At 44.0% G+C, this 17,714-nt stretch overlaps 1 protein-coding gene across 12 annotated transcripts in view; it reads left to right on the forward strand.

Moving 5' to 3' along the window:
• trpm2 (transient receptor potential cation channel, subfamily M, member 2) overlaps nt 1-17,714 on the forward strand; it is a 230,666-nt gene that overhangs the window by 77,351 nt on the left and 135,601 nt on the right. For all 12 annotated transcript variants that reach the window (XM_059647003.1, XM_059647008.1, XM_059647009.1 and 9 more), the window contains 5 exons: nt 5,423-5,603; nt 7,420-7,481; nt 8,418-8,618; nt 16,302-16,404; nt 17,033-17,154. In XM_059647003.1, the coding sequence (XP_059502986.1) occupies nt 5,423-5,603; nt 7,420-7,481; nt 8,418-8,618; nt 16,302-16,404; nt 17,033-17,154 (669 nt within the window). The remainder of the gene's footprint in view (nt 1-5,422; nt 5,604-7,419; nt 7,482-8,417; nt 8,619-16,301; nt 16,405-17,032; nt 17,155-17,714) is intronic.

Below are 17,714 nucleotides of genomic sequence, written 5' to 3' on the forward strand. Positions count from 1 at the left end.
GAAGAGCATGGCTTGATCAAATACAGTCAACACAGCTTTGTGAGGGATAGGTCATGCCTCACAAACCTTATCGAGTTTTTTGAGGATGCGACTAGAAAAGTTGATGAGGGTCGAGCTGTGGATGTGGTGTATATGGACTTCAGTAAGGCATTTGATAAGGTTCCCCATGGTAGGCTCATTCAGAAGGTCAGGAGGAATGGGATACAGGGGAACTTAGCTGCTTGGATACAGAATTGGCTGGCCAACAGAAGACAGCGAGTGGTAGTAGAAGGAAAATATTCTGCCTGGAAGTCAGTGGTGAGTGGTGTTCCACAGGGCTCTGTCCTTGGGCCTCTACTGTTTGTAATTTTTATTAATGACTTGGATGAGGGGATTGAAGGATGGGTCAGCAAGTTTGCAGACGACACAAAGGTCGGAGGTGTCGTTGACAGTATAGAGGGCTGTTGTAGGCTGCAGCGGGACATTGACAGGATGCAGAGATGGGCTGAGAGGTGGCAGATGGAGTTCAACCTGGATAAATGCGAGGTGATGCATTTTGGAAGGTCAAATTTGAAAGCTGAGTACAGGATTAAGGATAGGATTCTTGGCAGTGTGGAGGAACAGAGGGATCTTGGTGTGCAGATACATAGATCCCTTAAAATGGCCACCGAAGTGGACAGGGTTGTTAAGAAAGCATATGGTGTTTTGGCTTTCATTAACAGGGGGATTGAGTTTAAGAGTCATGAGATCTTGTTGCAGCTCTGTAAAACTTTGGTTAGACCGCACTTGGAATACTGCGTCCAGTTCTGGGCGCCCTATTATAGGAAAGATGTGGATGCTTTGGAGAGGGTTCAGAGGAGGTTTACCAGGATGCTGCCTGGACTGGAGGGCTTATCTTATGAAGAGAGGTTGACTGAGCTCGGTCTCTTTTCATTGGAGAAACGGAGGAGGAGAGGGGACCTAATTGAGGTATACAAGATAATGAGAGGCATAGATAGAGTTGATAGCCAGAGACTATTTCCCAGGGCAGAAATGGCTAGTACGAGGGGTCATAGTTTTAAGCTGGTTGGAGGAAAGTATACAGGGGATGTCAGAGGTGGGTTCTTTACACAGAGAGTTGTGAGAGCGTGGAATGCGTTGCCAGCAGCAGTTGTGGAAGCAAGGTCATTGGGGTCATTTAAGAGATTGCTGGACATGCATATGATCACAGAAATTTGAGGGTGCATACATGAGGATCAATGGTCGGCACAACATTGTGGGCTGAAGGGCCTGTTCTGTGCTGTACTGTTCTATGTTCTATGTTCTATGTTCTAATTTGTAAGGACCATTCAGGAGGGTTTCTTGGCATAGTTTATAAACAGTCCAACCAGGGCAGGAGTTATACTGGACATGGCTTTGGGAAATGAGCCGGACCAAGTGAATGAAGTTTCAGTGAGGAAGCATTTCAGGAGTAGTGACCATAATACTGTGAGTTTTAAGATACTCATGGATAGGGATGAGAGTAGTTCTCGGGTGAAGGTGTTAAACTGGTGGAAGGCGAACCACAACAATATTAGACAGGAACTAGAGACTTTTAACTGAAGGCAGCTGTTTTAGTGTAAATCCACGTTGGACATGTGGGAATATTTCAAACAGCAGTTGACAAGGGTTCAGGAATGGCATATTCCTGCAAGAATGAAGAATAGGTATAGTAACTTACATGAACCTTGGATGACCAGGGATATTATGAATTTGGTGAAAAAAAAAGAGAGAGACAGAGAGAGATGCTGATTGCTGGAGATATGAGCCATACAGAGAAACAGAGAGGTAGATAGCTGCAAATGTAAGCCATAGAGAGAGAGAGACAGAGAAAGAAAGAGACTGACTAGTGGAGAGGTATGCCATAGACAGAGAGGTGGAGAGTTGGGACACAGAGAGTGAGAAAAAAATGACTAAATGTTAGGGAGATGCGACAAGGAGACAGTCTGTTAATTGCGGATTTATAGATTCATACAGCTTAGAAAATGACCTTCAGCCTAACGAGTCTGCACTGCTGAAAGCCTGCTAATCCACAATTCTGCATTCATCTCGTATCCTTGAATATTATGATATTTGAATTGCGCATCCAAATATTTTTTTAAAGGTGGTAAAGTTTACAGCCTCCACTACCTCCCCCATTACCCTCTGCAATGCATTCCAGATTCCAAGCATCTGTTGAATGAAAAGGGTTTTTTCCCAAATGCCCTCTGAATTTCCTGCCCCTTACCTGAAAACTATCCCCTCTCGTACCTCTCATCCAAGGGGAACAGCTGCTCTCACTGTTCACCCTGGCCATACCCCTCTTAATCTTATAAGCCTGAAACATGTCCCTCCTCAGCCTTCGCTGCTCTAGCGAAAACAATCCAATCCTATCTACTCTTTCGGTATAGCTCAGTTTCTCCATCTCAGGCAACATCCTGGTGTACCTTCTCTGTACCCACTATAATGCTATCACATCCTCCCTGTGATGAGGTGGCCAGAACTGCACATAGTACTCCAGCTACAGCCTGAGCAACTCTTTGCACAACTCCATCATTACCTCCTTGCTCTTACACTCAATGCCATGATTATGATAGCAAGTGTGCTGAATGCCTTTTTAACTATCCTATTCATGTGCCCTGTCGACTTCACGGATCTGTGAATAATTACCCCACAATCCCTCTGTTCCTCTAAGCTACCCAGTGTTCTGCCATTAATTAAGTACTCCTCATCTTGTTTCATCTTTCAAACTACATCACCTTGCACTTCTCAAGATTAAATACCATCTGCCAGTAGTCTGTCCATCTGACCAACACACCTATTATCTTCCTGTAACCTACAACCATCTTCTTCAATGTTAATCACTCTACAAAGCTTGGTGCCATCTGCAGATTTGCTAAATATTTCCCCATATTTTCATCAATATCATTTATATATATGACAAACAACAAGGGTCCTAGGACTGATCCTTGTGACATTCTGCTGGACACCAGGCTCCAGTCACTCAAACAACCTTCTACCACTCCCCTTTGTGTCCTATTACTAAGACAGTTTCTGACCCATCTGACCAGGTTTCCCGCAGTCCAATATGTTTTAACATTCTCAATAGGCCACACATGTGGGACCTTGTCAAAAGTTTTGCTCCTGCCTTGCCTCTATAAGCAACCTAGATTGCAATTAATTCGGGCTTGGGGATTTGTCTGATTTTAAGCTTGACGGAACCTCCAAAACCTCGCCATTTCCTCTGTCAAAGTTTTACATCAACTGAGCCTCTCTCATCCACTCACTTGATCACACTTTCAAAAAATTCTAACGAATTTGTTACACGTGATCTTCTGACAGAGCCATGCTGACAATCCCTAATAATCCCATGCCTTTCCAAGTGATTATTAATTTGGTCCTTCAGAATTTTCTCCAATAGTTTCCCCTACCACTGATGTGAGCCTCACCGGTCTGTAATTTCCTAGTTTATCTCTATCATCCTTCTTGAAAAGTGAAACTACATTAGCTGTCTTCCAGTCCCCTGGTACTTCCTGTGCGACCAGAGAGGAATTAAAAATTTGTGTCAGAGCTCCTGCCTTGCCTCTATAAGCAACCTAGATTGCAATTAATTCGGGCTTGGGGATTTGTCTGATTTTAAGCTTGACGGAACCTCCAAAACCTCGCCATTTCCTCTGTCAAACTGTGAAAATTACTCACTGTAAAGTTTCCTGAATTCCATCCCTACGTTCTCTCTTCAGAATGAAGGCCAAAGACTTCACGCCCTTCCAATATCCTGTACCCTCACACACAGGTTTCCCCCTTAGTCCCTATTGGGACTTACTCTTTCCCTGGTTAACCTCTTCCCTTTACTGTGTTTATGTAATATCTTAGGGTTCTCCCCAACCCTGTTTACAAGTCTTTTGTCATGGAGAGGTGAGCCATGGATGGGGATGTACCTGATAGCTGGACAGGTGAATGATTATATACATGAGAGAGAGAGAGAGAGAGAGAGAGAAAGAGAGAATTTGACAAGTGGATTGGTGAGCCATAGAGAGAGACAGCCTGATAGCTGGGGAAATGAGCCACAGAGAGAGTGAGAGACTGATAGTTGGAAACAAACAGAACTGTGGATGCTGGAAGTCAGAAATAAAAACAGTAATTGCTGGAAAAAGTCAGCAGGTCTAGCAGCATCTGTGGAGAGAAATCAGAGTTAATGTTTCAAGTTCAGTGACCCTTCTTCAGAACATTAGGTAGCTGGAGAAGTGAGCCTTGGGGCGGCACGGTGGCTCAGTGGCTAGCACTGCAGCCTCACAGTGCCAGGGACCTGGGTTCAATTCCAGCCTCGGCTAACTGTCTGTGCGGAGTTTGCATATTCTCCCTGTGTCTGCGTGGGTTTCCTCCAGGTGCTCCGGTTTTCTCACACAATCTAAAGATGTGCAGGCTAGGTGAATTGGCCATGCTAAATTGCCCGTAGTGTTCACGGGTGTGTGGGTTATAGGGGAATGGGTCTGGGTGGGATGCTTCAAGGGGCAGTGTGGACTTGTTGGGCTGAACGACCTGTTTTCACGCTGTAGGGAATCTAATCTTAAGACAGAGAGCCATGTTGGAAAGAAACAGGAGCAATGTCACTGGACCAGTAATTCAATTGTCCAGGTACTGGTATGGAAATAAATTACAGTAATTAATTAAAATCTGGACATTTGAGCTACCCCACTGAAAAAGCCCACCTGGCTCACATGAGTTTGCACATACTCCCACTGTCTATGTGGGTTTTCTCCGGGGGTCTAGTTTCCTTCCATGATCCAGAGATGTGGAGGGTAGATAGATTGGCCATGCTAAATTGCCCAAAGTGTTCAGGGATGTGTAGATTAGGTAGGTTATAGGGGATGGGTATGGGTGGGCTTCTCTGAGGGTCAGTTTGGACTTGTTGGGCCAAAGGGCCTGTTTCCACACCGTAGGGATTCTGCAATCTGTGATGTGTCAATTAGGGAAGGCAATCTTCCATCCTTACCTGGTTTGGTCCACAAGTGACTCCAGACTCAGAGGCTTGAGGGCCCTCTGACAGGGTCAAACCATTGCAGGTAATGGATGCTTTATCACAGATTAAGATCGCAGATTACCACTACCTTCTGTAGGGCAATTAGAGCTTGGCATTATATGTTGGCCTTGCTTGCAATCCCACAAATGAAGAAATCAAAATTCAAGGACACCCATGAAACAGGATTCCTGGCTGGATCTGAGCTGCGTGATGAGGTCACAACATTTGTGGACATGTAGGTTAAGGAATCTGAGGCCTTGGTTATACTGGGGGCTTCAATCACATCATACCTGTCTGTTGGTCTCTTCAGCAGGAAGACAGGAACTCAGCTCTCTCCAAACTGATGCAATGAGGTCGAGCTAGAGGCAGGAATGATATAACAGCTATACTGCTTGCAACTGATCAGAACTCACTTTTCTGGAACAGGGCAGTTTTCCTGTGGAATATTACATGGATGAGGCCAGTCAGGGTAGACTATCCTGTCTGGACCACAACCATACTCACTTTATCCTGGTGGACAATGGCACCCATGGACAATATGGTGTGGAGATACCCCTAAGGGCCCAATTGGAAAAGTACATCTCAAAGCAGCGAATGGGAACTGAAGGTAAGGCTTGTCCACTTGTAGTTTTGGGTTAGGCAGCTACATTTGCCATGCATTGAGGGGGCTGTTTAACACTCCATGATTGAAACCGTGACCTAAACCTAACTGGTGTTGTCATTGCACTGGGAGTGTTACTGAAATAATATACACAGAATTTAAATCTGAATTTCACCCGAGCATTATCTTTCCTGTAAGTGTCTCATGCAACTGTTTTCTACTATTATATATTGAGCCCGTGTGGTGATACATGCCAGAGAAACTTTTAATCTCAATTTAAACAATGCCATTCCCATACTGGACTGTTCATATAACTGTGTAAGTGGCAGTCACTTAGTCACGGGCTAATGCTGTCCTGTGAGTGTTTGATGGGAACAGTGTCAAGAGAGATTTACATTTCCAGCTTAAAAGATTTGAGGCAGCTTTACTCTGTATCTAACAGTGATATACCTTTCCAGGGATTGACTGGGGATAGTGTACAGAGAGCTATCCTTTCAGTTTCAGAGATAAAGGGAGTTTTACTTTCAGTTTCAAAAGAGTAGAGGAAGTATTATTCAGCATCTAACCCTATGCTCCTGGAAGTGTTTAACGGGGTCAGTGTAGAGGATACTCTATGTCCAGTTTAAAAGAGTAGGGGACATCTACTTTAAGTTTGAAAAGAAGAGAAATTTGTAACCTCTATCCAACCCCATGCTGTCCTTTCCCAAGAGAGCTTCATGAGTACAGTGACCAGGGAGCTTTATTTTCTGTTTAAGAGTACATGGAACGTAGAACATAGAACAATACAGCGCAGAACAGGCCCTTCGGCTCTCGATGTTGAGCCGACCTGTGAACTAATCTAAGCTCCTCCCCCTACACTATCCCATCATTATCCATATGCTTAGCCAAGGACTGTTCCTGCCCTAGACATACTTGATTGGGACATTGTAGAGACAGAGTTACTCTGTAATAGTCCATGTTATCCTTGTCCTGTAACTGTTTGATGTTTAGATCTCAGGTGAGAATAATGTCTGTCTCAGCTGTGAAGCTTTCCAAAGTCAAATAGCTGAAAGTATCTACCGAAACACGCATGAGGTATAGCAATAATGGTCAGGATGTAGAGAAATATGTCTTTTAAAAGAGGAAATGAGGATAAGTTACAAAAACTGTGATGCTAACTATCGTGTCTGATTCTTCCAGCAATATTGCTTTCAGTGAAACTGTGAGCTACAGCCATAGATTTAAGGTTTCCCTGTCTGGAAGAGAAGAGCGAAGATCAAGAATGAAGGATCAGATTTAGGAATATTGCATTTACCAGGGAGTGTCACTCACAAAGCATCTATGTTGAGAACTCATGGCCATGGTGAAGAGAGTATTGTTTTAGAGAACAAAAGAACATGGGGCTGTAAGGTAGCTCAGTGGTTAGCACTCCTGCCTCACTCTGTGTGTGTGTGTGTGTGTGTGTGTGTGTGTGTGTGTGTGTGTGTGTGTGTGTGTGTGTGTGTGTGTGTGTGTGTGTGTGCGTGTGTGTGTGTGTGTGTGTGTGTGTGAGTGTGATTTGCACATTCACCCTGTGTCTACATAAGTTTCCCTCTGGTGCTCCAGTTTCCTCCCACAGTCCAAAGATGTGATGGCTAGGTGGATTGGTCATGCTAAATTGCCCACAGTGCCCAGGTTAGGTTAAGTGGATTAGACATGGGAAATGCAGGCTTGGGAGAATGGGTCTGGGTGGGATGCTGTTCGAAGGGGCAGTATGGACGTTTTGGGCCCCAAGGCCTGATTCCACATTGTAGGGGGTTCTATGATTGCTGCTGACAAATTCTGACTAATGATTGTTTTGTAGATGTTGGAATTGAAATCCCAATTGTATGTGTTGTCCTTGAAGGAGGCCCAGGAACTCTGAATGTGAGTAAAAAAAAATGAGATTCAAACATTTGCTTCCTATCACACCAACAAACTGCAGGATGTCCCAAAGGTCACAGATAGAATGAAGTACCTTTTGCAGTATATTTACTGCTGCAATGCAGGAATGTAAAAGTATTAATGCAGAGTAACTTACCCTTAATATTGGCTGAGACCTGGTCAGTATTCTGTTGGAAATGCTACTGGAAATTTGACTCCACCTGGGAAGCTTTTCTTTGATGAATAATCTGAAAGATGGTACAAGCAACAGTGTGGCATTCCCTCAGTCCTGCCCCCACCTGACTGTGCAGTGCTCCCTCACTCCTGCAGAGACCCTCTCAACAGTTTGGTGCTCCCTCAGTCCTGCAGCCCCCTGTTGGCAGTGTGGCACTCTTTCAGTTCTACAACCTGTGCAGTGTGGCTTTCCCTCAGTCCTATTCTCTTTCCAACAGTGTGGTGCTCTCCCAGCTCTGCCTGTCCTTAACCGACAGTGCGACATTCCTTTAGTCCTGCTTGCCCATCTGACATTGCGGCGCTCCCTTAGCACTGAATCTCTGACCCAGTCCTTTTACAGCCTGGAGCAGGCCTTCCTGCTGAGCCCAGCACCTCCAACAGATAGTCAAGATGATGGGAACTCAGGCCTGAAGGACATCCTGAATTCTGTACCTCATGCTCCCCGCTCACCTTCTCCAGGCCTGTGATGGGTTGCTGCAGTTGGAGAAAGCACTTCAGGTCATCATTGATTCCTAGTCAGATTGCCAGATCAGGAACGTAGCCCACCTTGATTTCAAGCTGCACTTCATCAATGAAGCATGTCATTTTCCTCCTGAGGGGCTGAACAAGAGACTAATGTAAGGGAGTAGCTTGGAGCAAATGGCCTCCTGTTATGTAAGGACTCCTATGTTTTCTGGTTTAGTAATGGTGATTGTTCTGTTACAGACTATATACAATGCCATGGAAAATGGCACCCCCTGTGTAATAGTAGAAGGTTCAGGAAGAGTAGCCGATGTTCTGGCCAATGCAGCTGATTTGCCCGTGGCTCAGATAACCATCTCCTTCATCCAGAAGCAACTGCGCGTATTCTTTGCTGAAACTTACACCAACTTCTCTGAGCAGGAGATAATATCGTGGACCAAAAAGGTACAACATCAGAACTCTCCTCAATATCACTGTCACTGTGGCTGCTACCTATGCTGCTACATTCCGTTCTGGATTTCAATGAAAAGCCTCTTGGAGATCACCTTCTCAGATAATAGGATTGAAAAGCCCTACACACCGCACTCCATTCCCCAGTCCAGTTGTTTCTTCGAAAGACCCCATTGAATGTGTCCCATATGGCTTGTATTGAAGTCATCACACTGACTGCACCTGCTTCTGCCATGCATTTCTAAATACTCACTAATTCAATCTAGAATTGAGAATTTTAAGAAACATCCCATAAATTATTTAGATGAACTGTCCATAAATGTTGCTGAAGAAAAGACTCAATTTAAGGGGAAAATACCAATATTTACACTATTAAATATTTATACAATTCTTGTTAATTGCCCAGATGAGTGTAAGATACAAAGCTTTCATGAAAAGTTTACTTTTTTTAAGTAATACTCAAATCTGTACTTCCAAATAACTACTTATTGAAGCTTTAATTTGTCAATAGTCTTTCTTTCCAGTCAAAAGTGTTACAGTATTTATGCCCCAGTTACTTGGCATAATTTTCTTCTTTAAGGGCTGTTGACAAAGTTCAATCATATATTTTGTTATATTCTGTTGAATTTTAGGGCCTTTACATGCCAGAATGAGACCATTCTGTCCATCATGTTTGTGTCAGCATCCTGAAACTGCTATTTATTAGCAGTTATTATTTATTAGCTGATGGACTGCACCAGGCTGCATCGGAGAGATCCTCGCTTGTGCTCATAACCTTAAATTACTCTGAGCCGACTAGGATGCTCACAGCATCCATACCTTTTCTTGCCTTGTTGTGCTTTGCCTCATCAGCTAGACAGCTCAAGGTAATGCTGACTTGTCTTGCTGTTTAGCACAGACTCAAAACCAGGAAGCTTGACATTGTTTTCAGTAAGCCTCAGTCAAATTAATGGGTTGGCCTTTGATCAGTGTGGTCCAGTGCAGTTGCAGTCCCTGATCTCAGTCCAGAGGTTTGGACACAGTCAATCAGAAACTTGGGGTGGTCAGATTCAGGATTGTCTACCCATAAGAGGCACAGAGCTGAATGTCAAGCAGCCCAGCTTCCGTCTTGACCATTTCTGCTCCACTGTTCTCCTCCTGACAGGCAGATATTACAGGAGATGCTGGCAACGGGTAGCACGGTTATTACTGTAGTTGCAGATTAGCAGGTATTCTGAGCAAGTGAATAGGCAACATAGAGTATATGCAGGGTTAGTTGTGTTGTGGGGGGTGGGGGGGGGTGAGTGAAAGCAAGTGATATAATATATTGCAGGTAACAGTGAAAGTGGTAGAGCATGAGCCTTGGAGGGAGGTCAGTAAAGTAGCAGAAATGGACCGAGTGTGAGGTTTTCGAGGGATGGCAGTGGTACTGACCTAGGCAGAATAGAGAAGGTCGTTAACCTTCTTTCTGCAGTACTGAGCATTTCTCCAGATGTCTGAGACTACATTGACCTGTGTAGCATCCTTATAACAGGTGGCATGGTCTGGTGTCATAGCCTCTAATGCTGTTACAAGGGGAAGAGGAAATGCTGACTCTGCACAATTGCTTCCAGCTGAATGTTCAGGAACCTATCCATAAAACAGGCACCAATTTTCCCCCATCTGTGATGCTTGACAGGATGCAGAGCTGGGCAAAGAAGTGGCAGATGGAATTCAACCCAGAAAAGTGTGAAGTGGTTCATTTTGGAAGGCCAAATTTGAATGCAGAACATAGGGTTAATGAAAGAATTTTTGACTGCGTGAAGGAACAGAGAGATCTTGGGGTCCACATCCATAGATCCCTCAAAGTTGCTACCCAAGTTGATAGGGTTGTAAAGAAGGCATATGGTGTGTTTGTTTTCATTGGCTGGGGAATTGGGTTTAAGAGCCATGAGGTTATGCTGCAGCTTTATAAAACTCTAGGTAGACCACACTTGGAATATCGTGTTCAGTTCTGGTCACCTCATTACAGGAAAGATGTGGAGACTTTAGAGATAGCGCAGAGGACATTTACCAGGATGCAGCATGGTCTAGGGGGCAGGTCTTATGAGGAAAGGTTGAGGGAGCTAGGGCTTTTTCACTGGACTCAAGAAGGATGAGAAGTGATTTGATAGAGGTTTACAAGATGATGAGGCATAGATAGGGTGGATAACTAGAAACTTTTTCCAAGGGCAGAAAAGGCTATTATGAGGGGACATAATTTTAAGAGGATTGAAGGAAGGTATGGGGAGATGTCAGAGGTAGGCTTTTTACACAGAGAGTGGTGGGCATGTGAAATGCAATGCCAGCAGTGGTAGTGGAGTCAGATACTTTAGAGACTTTTAAGCGACTCTTGGATAGGCACATAGAGGATAGTAAAACGTAGGGTATGCAGGGTAGATTGATCTTAGTAGGATAACATACACACAACATTTTGGGCTGAAGGTCCTGTACTGTTCTATGTTCTATGTTTATTCTGTTTGAGGCAAATGTCAGGAACCAAGCAGACAATTCTAGACTGACAGTGCTTCGCCAGGTGCACAACAGGCTTCCAAAGATGGCACCAGCAGCAGGGATGCCATTCAATTCTGGAATCCCTTCTGAGTGGTGGGGTGCTCCAAACAATGCAGGTGGTAACTTGGGGTGGATGTAGGGTGTGATTCTGACCAGAAGGACTCAAATGGTAATTAATGTGATAAGTTTGGTGAGATATAGTGAGAAAACCCGCTCAGCCTTGAGGTGGCATGGTGGCTCAGTGGTTAACACTGCAGCCTCACAGTGCCAGGGACCCAGGTTCAATTCCAGCCTTGGGCAACTGTCTGTGTGGAGTTTGCACATTCTCTCCGTGTCTGAGAGGGTTTCCTCCAGGTGCTCCGGTTTCCTCCCACAGTCCAAAGATGTGCAGGCTAGGTGGATTGGCCATGCTGAAATTGCCCGTAGTGTTCAGGGGTGTGTGGGTAATAGAGGGATGGGTCTGGGTGGGATGCTTGTGGACTTGTTGGGCCGAAGGGCCTGTTTCCACACTGTAGGGAATCTAACCTAAACCAAACTCAACACCGCCTGACCTTGGCCAGAGAAAATGGTGATATTTTCCCCTTGTCTACTTGATCCCTCTGTACTCACAGCTCCTTCATCAGTCTAATGAGCCCTTGTTGGACTCAGGTAACTAAAACCTTCCTTGAGTAAGGAGACCAAGCACGCACTCACCAAGGAGGATAGAATTGTACTCAAACCTCTTTTGCTAACATTCCAAACTTTCTGTACCAAACATAAAATCAGCTTTCCCAATTACTTGAGAGCACATTAATGTTCAGGGATTCATGTCCAAAGACAAGTAATTCTCTCTGCATGCCAGAATTTTTCAGACTTTTGCCATTTTAGAAATATTCGTCTTTCCCACACCAAAGTTAATGACCTTGTACTTCTACACATGATATTCCATCTGAGATTTTATTGCCCAGTTAGCTAATGTACCTGAGTCTTTTTGCAGCCGTTTTCCTTTTTCCTCTGAGCCTGCCTTCCTACTCAACTTGTATCATCATTGTCTTTGGATTACATTTTGTTCCCCCATCCATGACATCAAAATTATGCTCGTGACACAAGTAATAAACATTTAGGTTTTGCTAAATGCATCCTGCTAACCTAATCTATTTATTCTCACTTTTTGTTTTCTATTGTAAATCCTTAATCCTTCCCCATGAGTCCTTATTTTGTACAATAACTCTTCTGTGGTAATTGATTGAATGAGTCCAAATCAGTACATCCACTGGTTTCTCCTCATCTACCATATAACATAGACTATAGAACATTACAGCACAGTACTGGCTCTTTGGCCCTCGATGTTGTGCCGATCTGTCATGCCAATCTGAAGCCCATCTAACCTACACTATTCCATGTATGTCCATATGCTTGTCCAATGATGACTTAAATGTACTTAAAGTTGGCGAATCTACCACCGTTGCAGGCAAAGCGTTCCGTTCCCTTACTACTCTCTGAGTAAAGAAACTACCTCTGACATCTGTCCTATATCTTTTACCCCGCAATTTAAACCTATGCCCCCTTGTGCTCGCCGTCACCATCCTAGAAAAAATTTGCCATCTACCAATCTACAGGAGCTAGTGTAGAACCAGAGAATGCTTGGGAGTTCAAAGCCAATGTGTGTTATTTCTCCATGTCATCATTTGACATCCAAAGCAGAGCCCACTTATCCACCTTGGATTTTCCATAATGATTTCGAATAAATTTCTTCTGTCCAGTTACATCAGGCAGTTGTTTCAACTCATCTAGTGGTATGTCAAGATTCTCATTTTCGTCATCATCATCCCTGTCCACCCTATCTAACCATCTGATTATTTTATATGACTCAATTAAGTCACCTCGCAACCTTCTTCTCTCTAATGATAACAGCCTCAAGTCCCTCAGCCTTTCCTCGTAAGACCTTCCCTCCATATCAGGCAACATCATAGTAAATCTCCTCTGCACCCTTTCCAAAGCTTCCACATCCTTCTTATAATGCGGTATCCAGAACTGTACGCAATACTCCAAGTGTGGCCGCACCAGAGTTTTGTATAGCTGCAGCATAACCTCATGGTTCCGGAACTCGATCCCTCTGTTAAAAAAAGCTATAACACTGTATGCCTTCTTAACAACCCTGTCAACCTGGGTGGCAACTTTCAAGGATCTGTGTACATGGACACCGAGATCTCTCTGCTCATTTTAATCGGAAAAGGCAGTTCAGATTTTAACAGATTTGTCAAACAGTTTTCTTTCCACAAATCTGTGTTGCTGCTATTGAAACAAATGGTTTTCTGAATGCCCATCCATCATACAATCATGGAAAATGAAAGAGGCCCTTCAGCCCATTACATTTATACTATCAAAGCTACATTAAATATTAGATAGTCCTGCCTTCCAGCACCAGGCCAATGCTTTAAATGCCAATGACATTGTGTCACTAACAATAGATTAAGGGTTAATGGGTGTGTTACTACTGGGGGGAGCAGAGAGTGTACACGTGCTGAAACACAGGGTTAATATTACAGCTATTGTTAAATCTGATGAGTAAGAGCACACACACACACACTCAGACACCCACTCAGAGACTCACTCTCACATTTTGTCTCTCTTCTCTCTTTCACAACTTTACCATACAGACAGACATACATAGGGTCAAAAATCACACATCAGGTTATAGTCGAACAGGTTTATTTGAAGACACAAGGTTTTGGGGCCTCTCTCCTTCCTCGGGTGTCATGGATAGCCCCGACATATGCTCCTCTCAGGACCCATATATTTATTCACATGAGATATTGCCTGTCCCACTGGGTGGACAACATCAACCACCACTGACTGATACTGGGAATAGAGTCATGGTACTTGAAAGGACAGAGTATCAGATTAATAAAAGCAAGCATTTCTCTGCAAATAAGCCGTCTCCATCAACCAATTTCTAGCTTTTATCTTAAACTTAATCACTGCAGTGTGACATTTATGCACTCCTCTTGACAGTGGTGGACATCTTTTCTAGTCATTTGACATTGGCAGCACATACTCCGTGATAGAGTTTTCCTTCCTACTAATGCCAGGCTAACTGGCCTATTGTTCTCTCTTCTTTCTCTCTCCGTCCCTCTCTGCCCCTTCTCATCTATTGTGTGATTACGTTTGCCATCTACCAATCTACAGGAGCTATTGTAGGACCTGGAGAACGCTTGGGAGTTCAAAGCCAATGTGTGTTATTTCTCCGTGTCATCATTTGGCATCCAAAGCAGAGCCCACTTATCCACCTTGGATTTTCCATAATGATTTCGAACAAATTTAGAACATAGAACATAGAACATAGAACAGTACAGCACAGAACAGGCCCTTCAGCCCACAATGTTGTGCCGACCATTGATCCTCATGTATGCACCCTCAAATTTCTGTGACCATATACATGTCCAGCAGTCTCTTAAATGACCCCAATGACCTTGCTTCCACAACTGCTGCTGGCAACGCATTCCATGCTCTCACAACTCTTTCTTCTGTCCAATTTCTTCTGTCCAATTACCTCAGACAGTTGTTTCAAATCATCTAGTGGTATGTCAAGATTCTCACTTTCATCATCATTGTAAAAGCTGATGTCAAGTTTTTTTTAAATGATTTCAGCATACAACCATAACTCGCAAGTTCCCCAAGAAAGACTTTTTTACCTTTTAAAGACATCTCTATACTATCTACATTTTCACTTTTCTTTTGAACTTTATCTTTCTCTCTTATGCCTCCAACTCACATTTTCAATAATCCACCAGGATTTTCTTTGCAATTGTTCATTGTTTGCTAACTTTTAAGTCATTTTTTCTCTGATTTCCAGCATCTGCAATTCTTTCAGTTTTTATGAGGAAGACTTTCTTCTCTATGAGGGTAGTGAATCTGTGAAATTCTTAAGGCACAGGGCAGTTCAGGCTAGTTCAATAAGTGGATTCAAAGCTGAGACAGACAGATTTTTAATCAGTAAGGGGATCACGGTGGCTCAGTGGTTAGCACTACAGCCTCACAGAATCAGGGACTCGGGTTCAATTCCAGACTCGGGCGACTGTCTGTGTGGAGTTTACACATTCTCCCCATGTCTGCGTGGGTTTCCTCCAGGTGTTCCGGTTTCCTCCCACAGTCCAAAGATGTGCAGGCTAGGTGGATTGGCCATGCTAAATTGCCCATAGTGTTCAGGGGTGTGTGGGTTATAGGGGGATGGGTCTGGGTGGGATGCTTCAAGGGACGCTGTGGACTTGTTGGGCCGAAAGGCCTGTTTCCACACTGCAGGCAATCTAATCAATTCTTTCATTTAGATATTGGGAGGTATTCTCTGCAAATGCCCCTTTAGGTGCTGTACAAATGCTGTTCTGTTTTGTTGATCACATTTGATATTCGAAGGCTGTTGAGTACAGATCTGACCTAAATAGTCATATCTCCCATTATTGAGAGGTTAGGCCCAATTACCAGATGGGGACATGGGGGTACGATACACCCACAATTGCTGGATGTGGGTGATTTATACAAACAAGTGACAGAGAACTCCTCCTGCTCCTGCTTCTTTAAATAAGGCCATAAAATATGAGGTATTTAGCCCCTCGAGTTTGCTTTGCCATTCAACGTGATCATGGCTGACCTGCTAATCCTCAACTCCACTTTCCTGCCTTTCCTCTGTAACCCTTGATCCCCTTACTGATTAAAAATCTGTCTGTCTCAGCTTTGACTTCAATTATTGACCTAGCCTGAACTGCCCTGTGCCTTAAGAATTTCACAGATTCACTACCCTCTTAGAGAAGAAAGTCTTCCTCATAAAAACTGAAAGAATTGCACATGCTGGAAATCAGAGAAAAAATAAACAGAAATTGCTGGGAAAGCTCACCAGGTCTGGCAGCATCTATGAAGAGAAATCAGAGTTCATGTCTTGGCTCCAATAACACTTCCACAGACCATTCTTTACCTTTGTCTTAAATATGTGACCTCTTATTCTGACATTATGCTGTCTGGTTCTACACTCTCCTTCTTTTGCCAATGTGTCTCCTCTCTGAGCTGTACTGCAAACCTCTGTCCCTTCAACTGGGTTTCCCTTTGAGCTGCCAGGATCGAGGTAGATATATGTGTGTTACTGATGAATATAGCTGTCAAATGAGTAAATGGCTGCTTGTCGTCACTCCTCAGATCCAGGACATTGTTCGGATGCGGGACCAGCTGACTGTTTACCGAGCAGAGAAATCAAGGAATGATGAGTTGGATGTTGCTATTCTGGAGGCCTTGCTGAAAGGTAGGTTTGGAATATCAGAATGGTAGGGGCTGGATTATCTGGCATTTTCGTGCTGGGCCTTAATCTTGGGCTCCTGATACAGCCCTAAGTGAGAACAGAGAGACAACAGGCTAGATGCCCCTTAGCAAGCATTTTGACAAGGTCTCATATGGTAGACTGGCCAGAACAGGAACCAAGCCTGTTGTATCCAAGATAATGGGAACTGCAGATGCTGGAGAATCCAAGATAACAAAGTGTGAAGCTGGATGAACACAACAGGCCAAGCAGCATCTCAGGAGCACAAAAGCTGACGTTTCGGGCCTAGACCCTTCATCAGAGATGAAGCTCTCTTCAGCTTCTCTCTTCACAGATGCTGCCAGATCTGCTGAGTTTCTGTAGGAAGGTCACTGGGCTCAAAACAATAACTTTACTTTCTCTCTTCACAGATCTTGACAGGCTTGCTGAGTTTCTCCAGCAATTCCTGTTTTTGTTTTGATGTTTGTTGTGCTTCTTTGTTTTATTTCCAGAATCTAATCTTAGTGTTCTACATTATTATCTCAGTGACATTAGCACCGCAGCACAGTCTGCTTGCATTGCATCAGTCACATACATTAAAAATGAACTGTTTCTCTTCTGTCTGGCATCGCAGCATCTAGTTCCTGTGGACACAAAGGCCAGGAGAACCTGGATCACCAACTGAAGCTGGCGGTGGCCTGGGACAGAGTGGATATTGCCAAAAGCAACATTTTTACCGATGACAAACATTGGAAGGTGAGTCACAGTGTGCTTTGTGCAATATTCAGAGAACATTACAGCACAGTACAGGCCCTTCGGCCCTCGATGTTGTGCCGACCTGTCATACCAGTCTCAAGCCCATCTAAAGTACACTATTCCATGTACGTCCATATGCTTATCCAATGATGACTTAAATGTACCTAAAGTTGACGAATCTACTACCGTTGCAGGCAAAGCATTCCATTCCCTTACTACTCTCTGAGTAAAGAAACTACCTCTGACATCTGTCCGATATCTTTCACCCCTCAAGTTAAAGCTATGCCCCCTCGTGCTCGCCGTCACCATCCTAGGAAAAAGGCTCTCCCTATCCACCCTATCTAACCCTCTGATTATTTCATATGTTTAAATTAAGTCACCTCTCAACCTTCTTCTCTCTAATGAAAACAGCCTCAAGTCCCTCAGCCTTTCCTCGTAAGACCTTCCCTCCATACCAGGCAACATCCTAGTAAATCTCCTCTGCACCCCTTCCAAAGCTTCCACATCCCTCTTAAAATGCGGTGACCAGAACTGTACACAATATTCCAAGTGCGGCCACA

This window comes from Stegostoma tigrinum, chromosome 7 (genome assembly GCF_030684315.1).
Source record: "Stegostoma tigrinum isolate sSteTig4 chromosome 7, sSteTig4.hap1, whole genome shotgun sequence".
Lineage (NCBI taxonomy): Eukaryota > Metazoa > Chordata > Chondrichthyes > Orectolobiformes > Stegostomatidae > Stegostoma > Stegostoma tigrinum.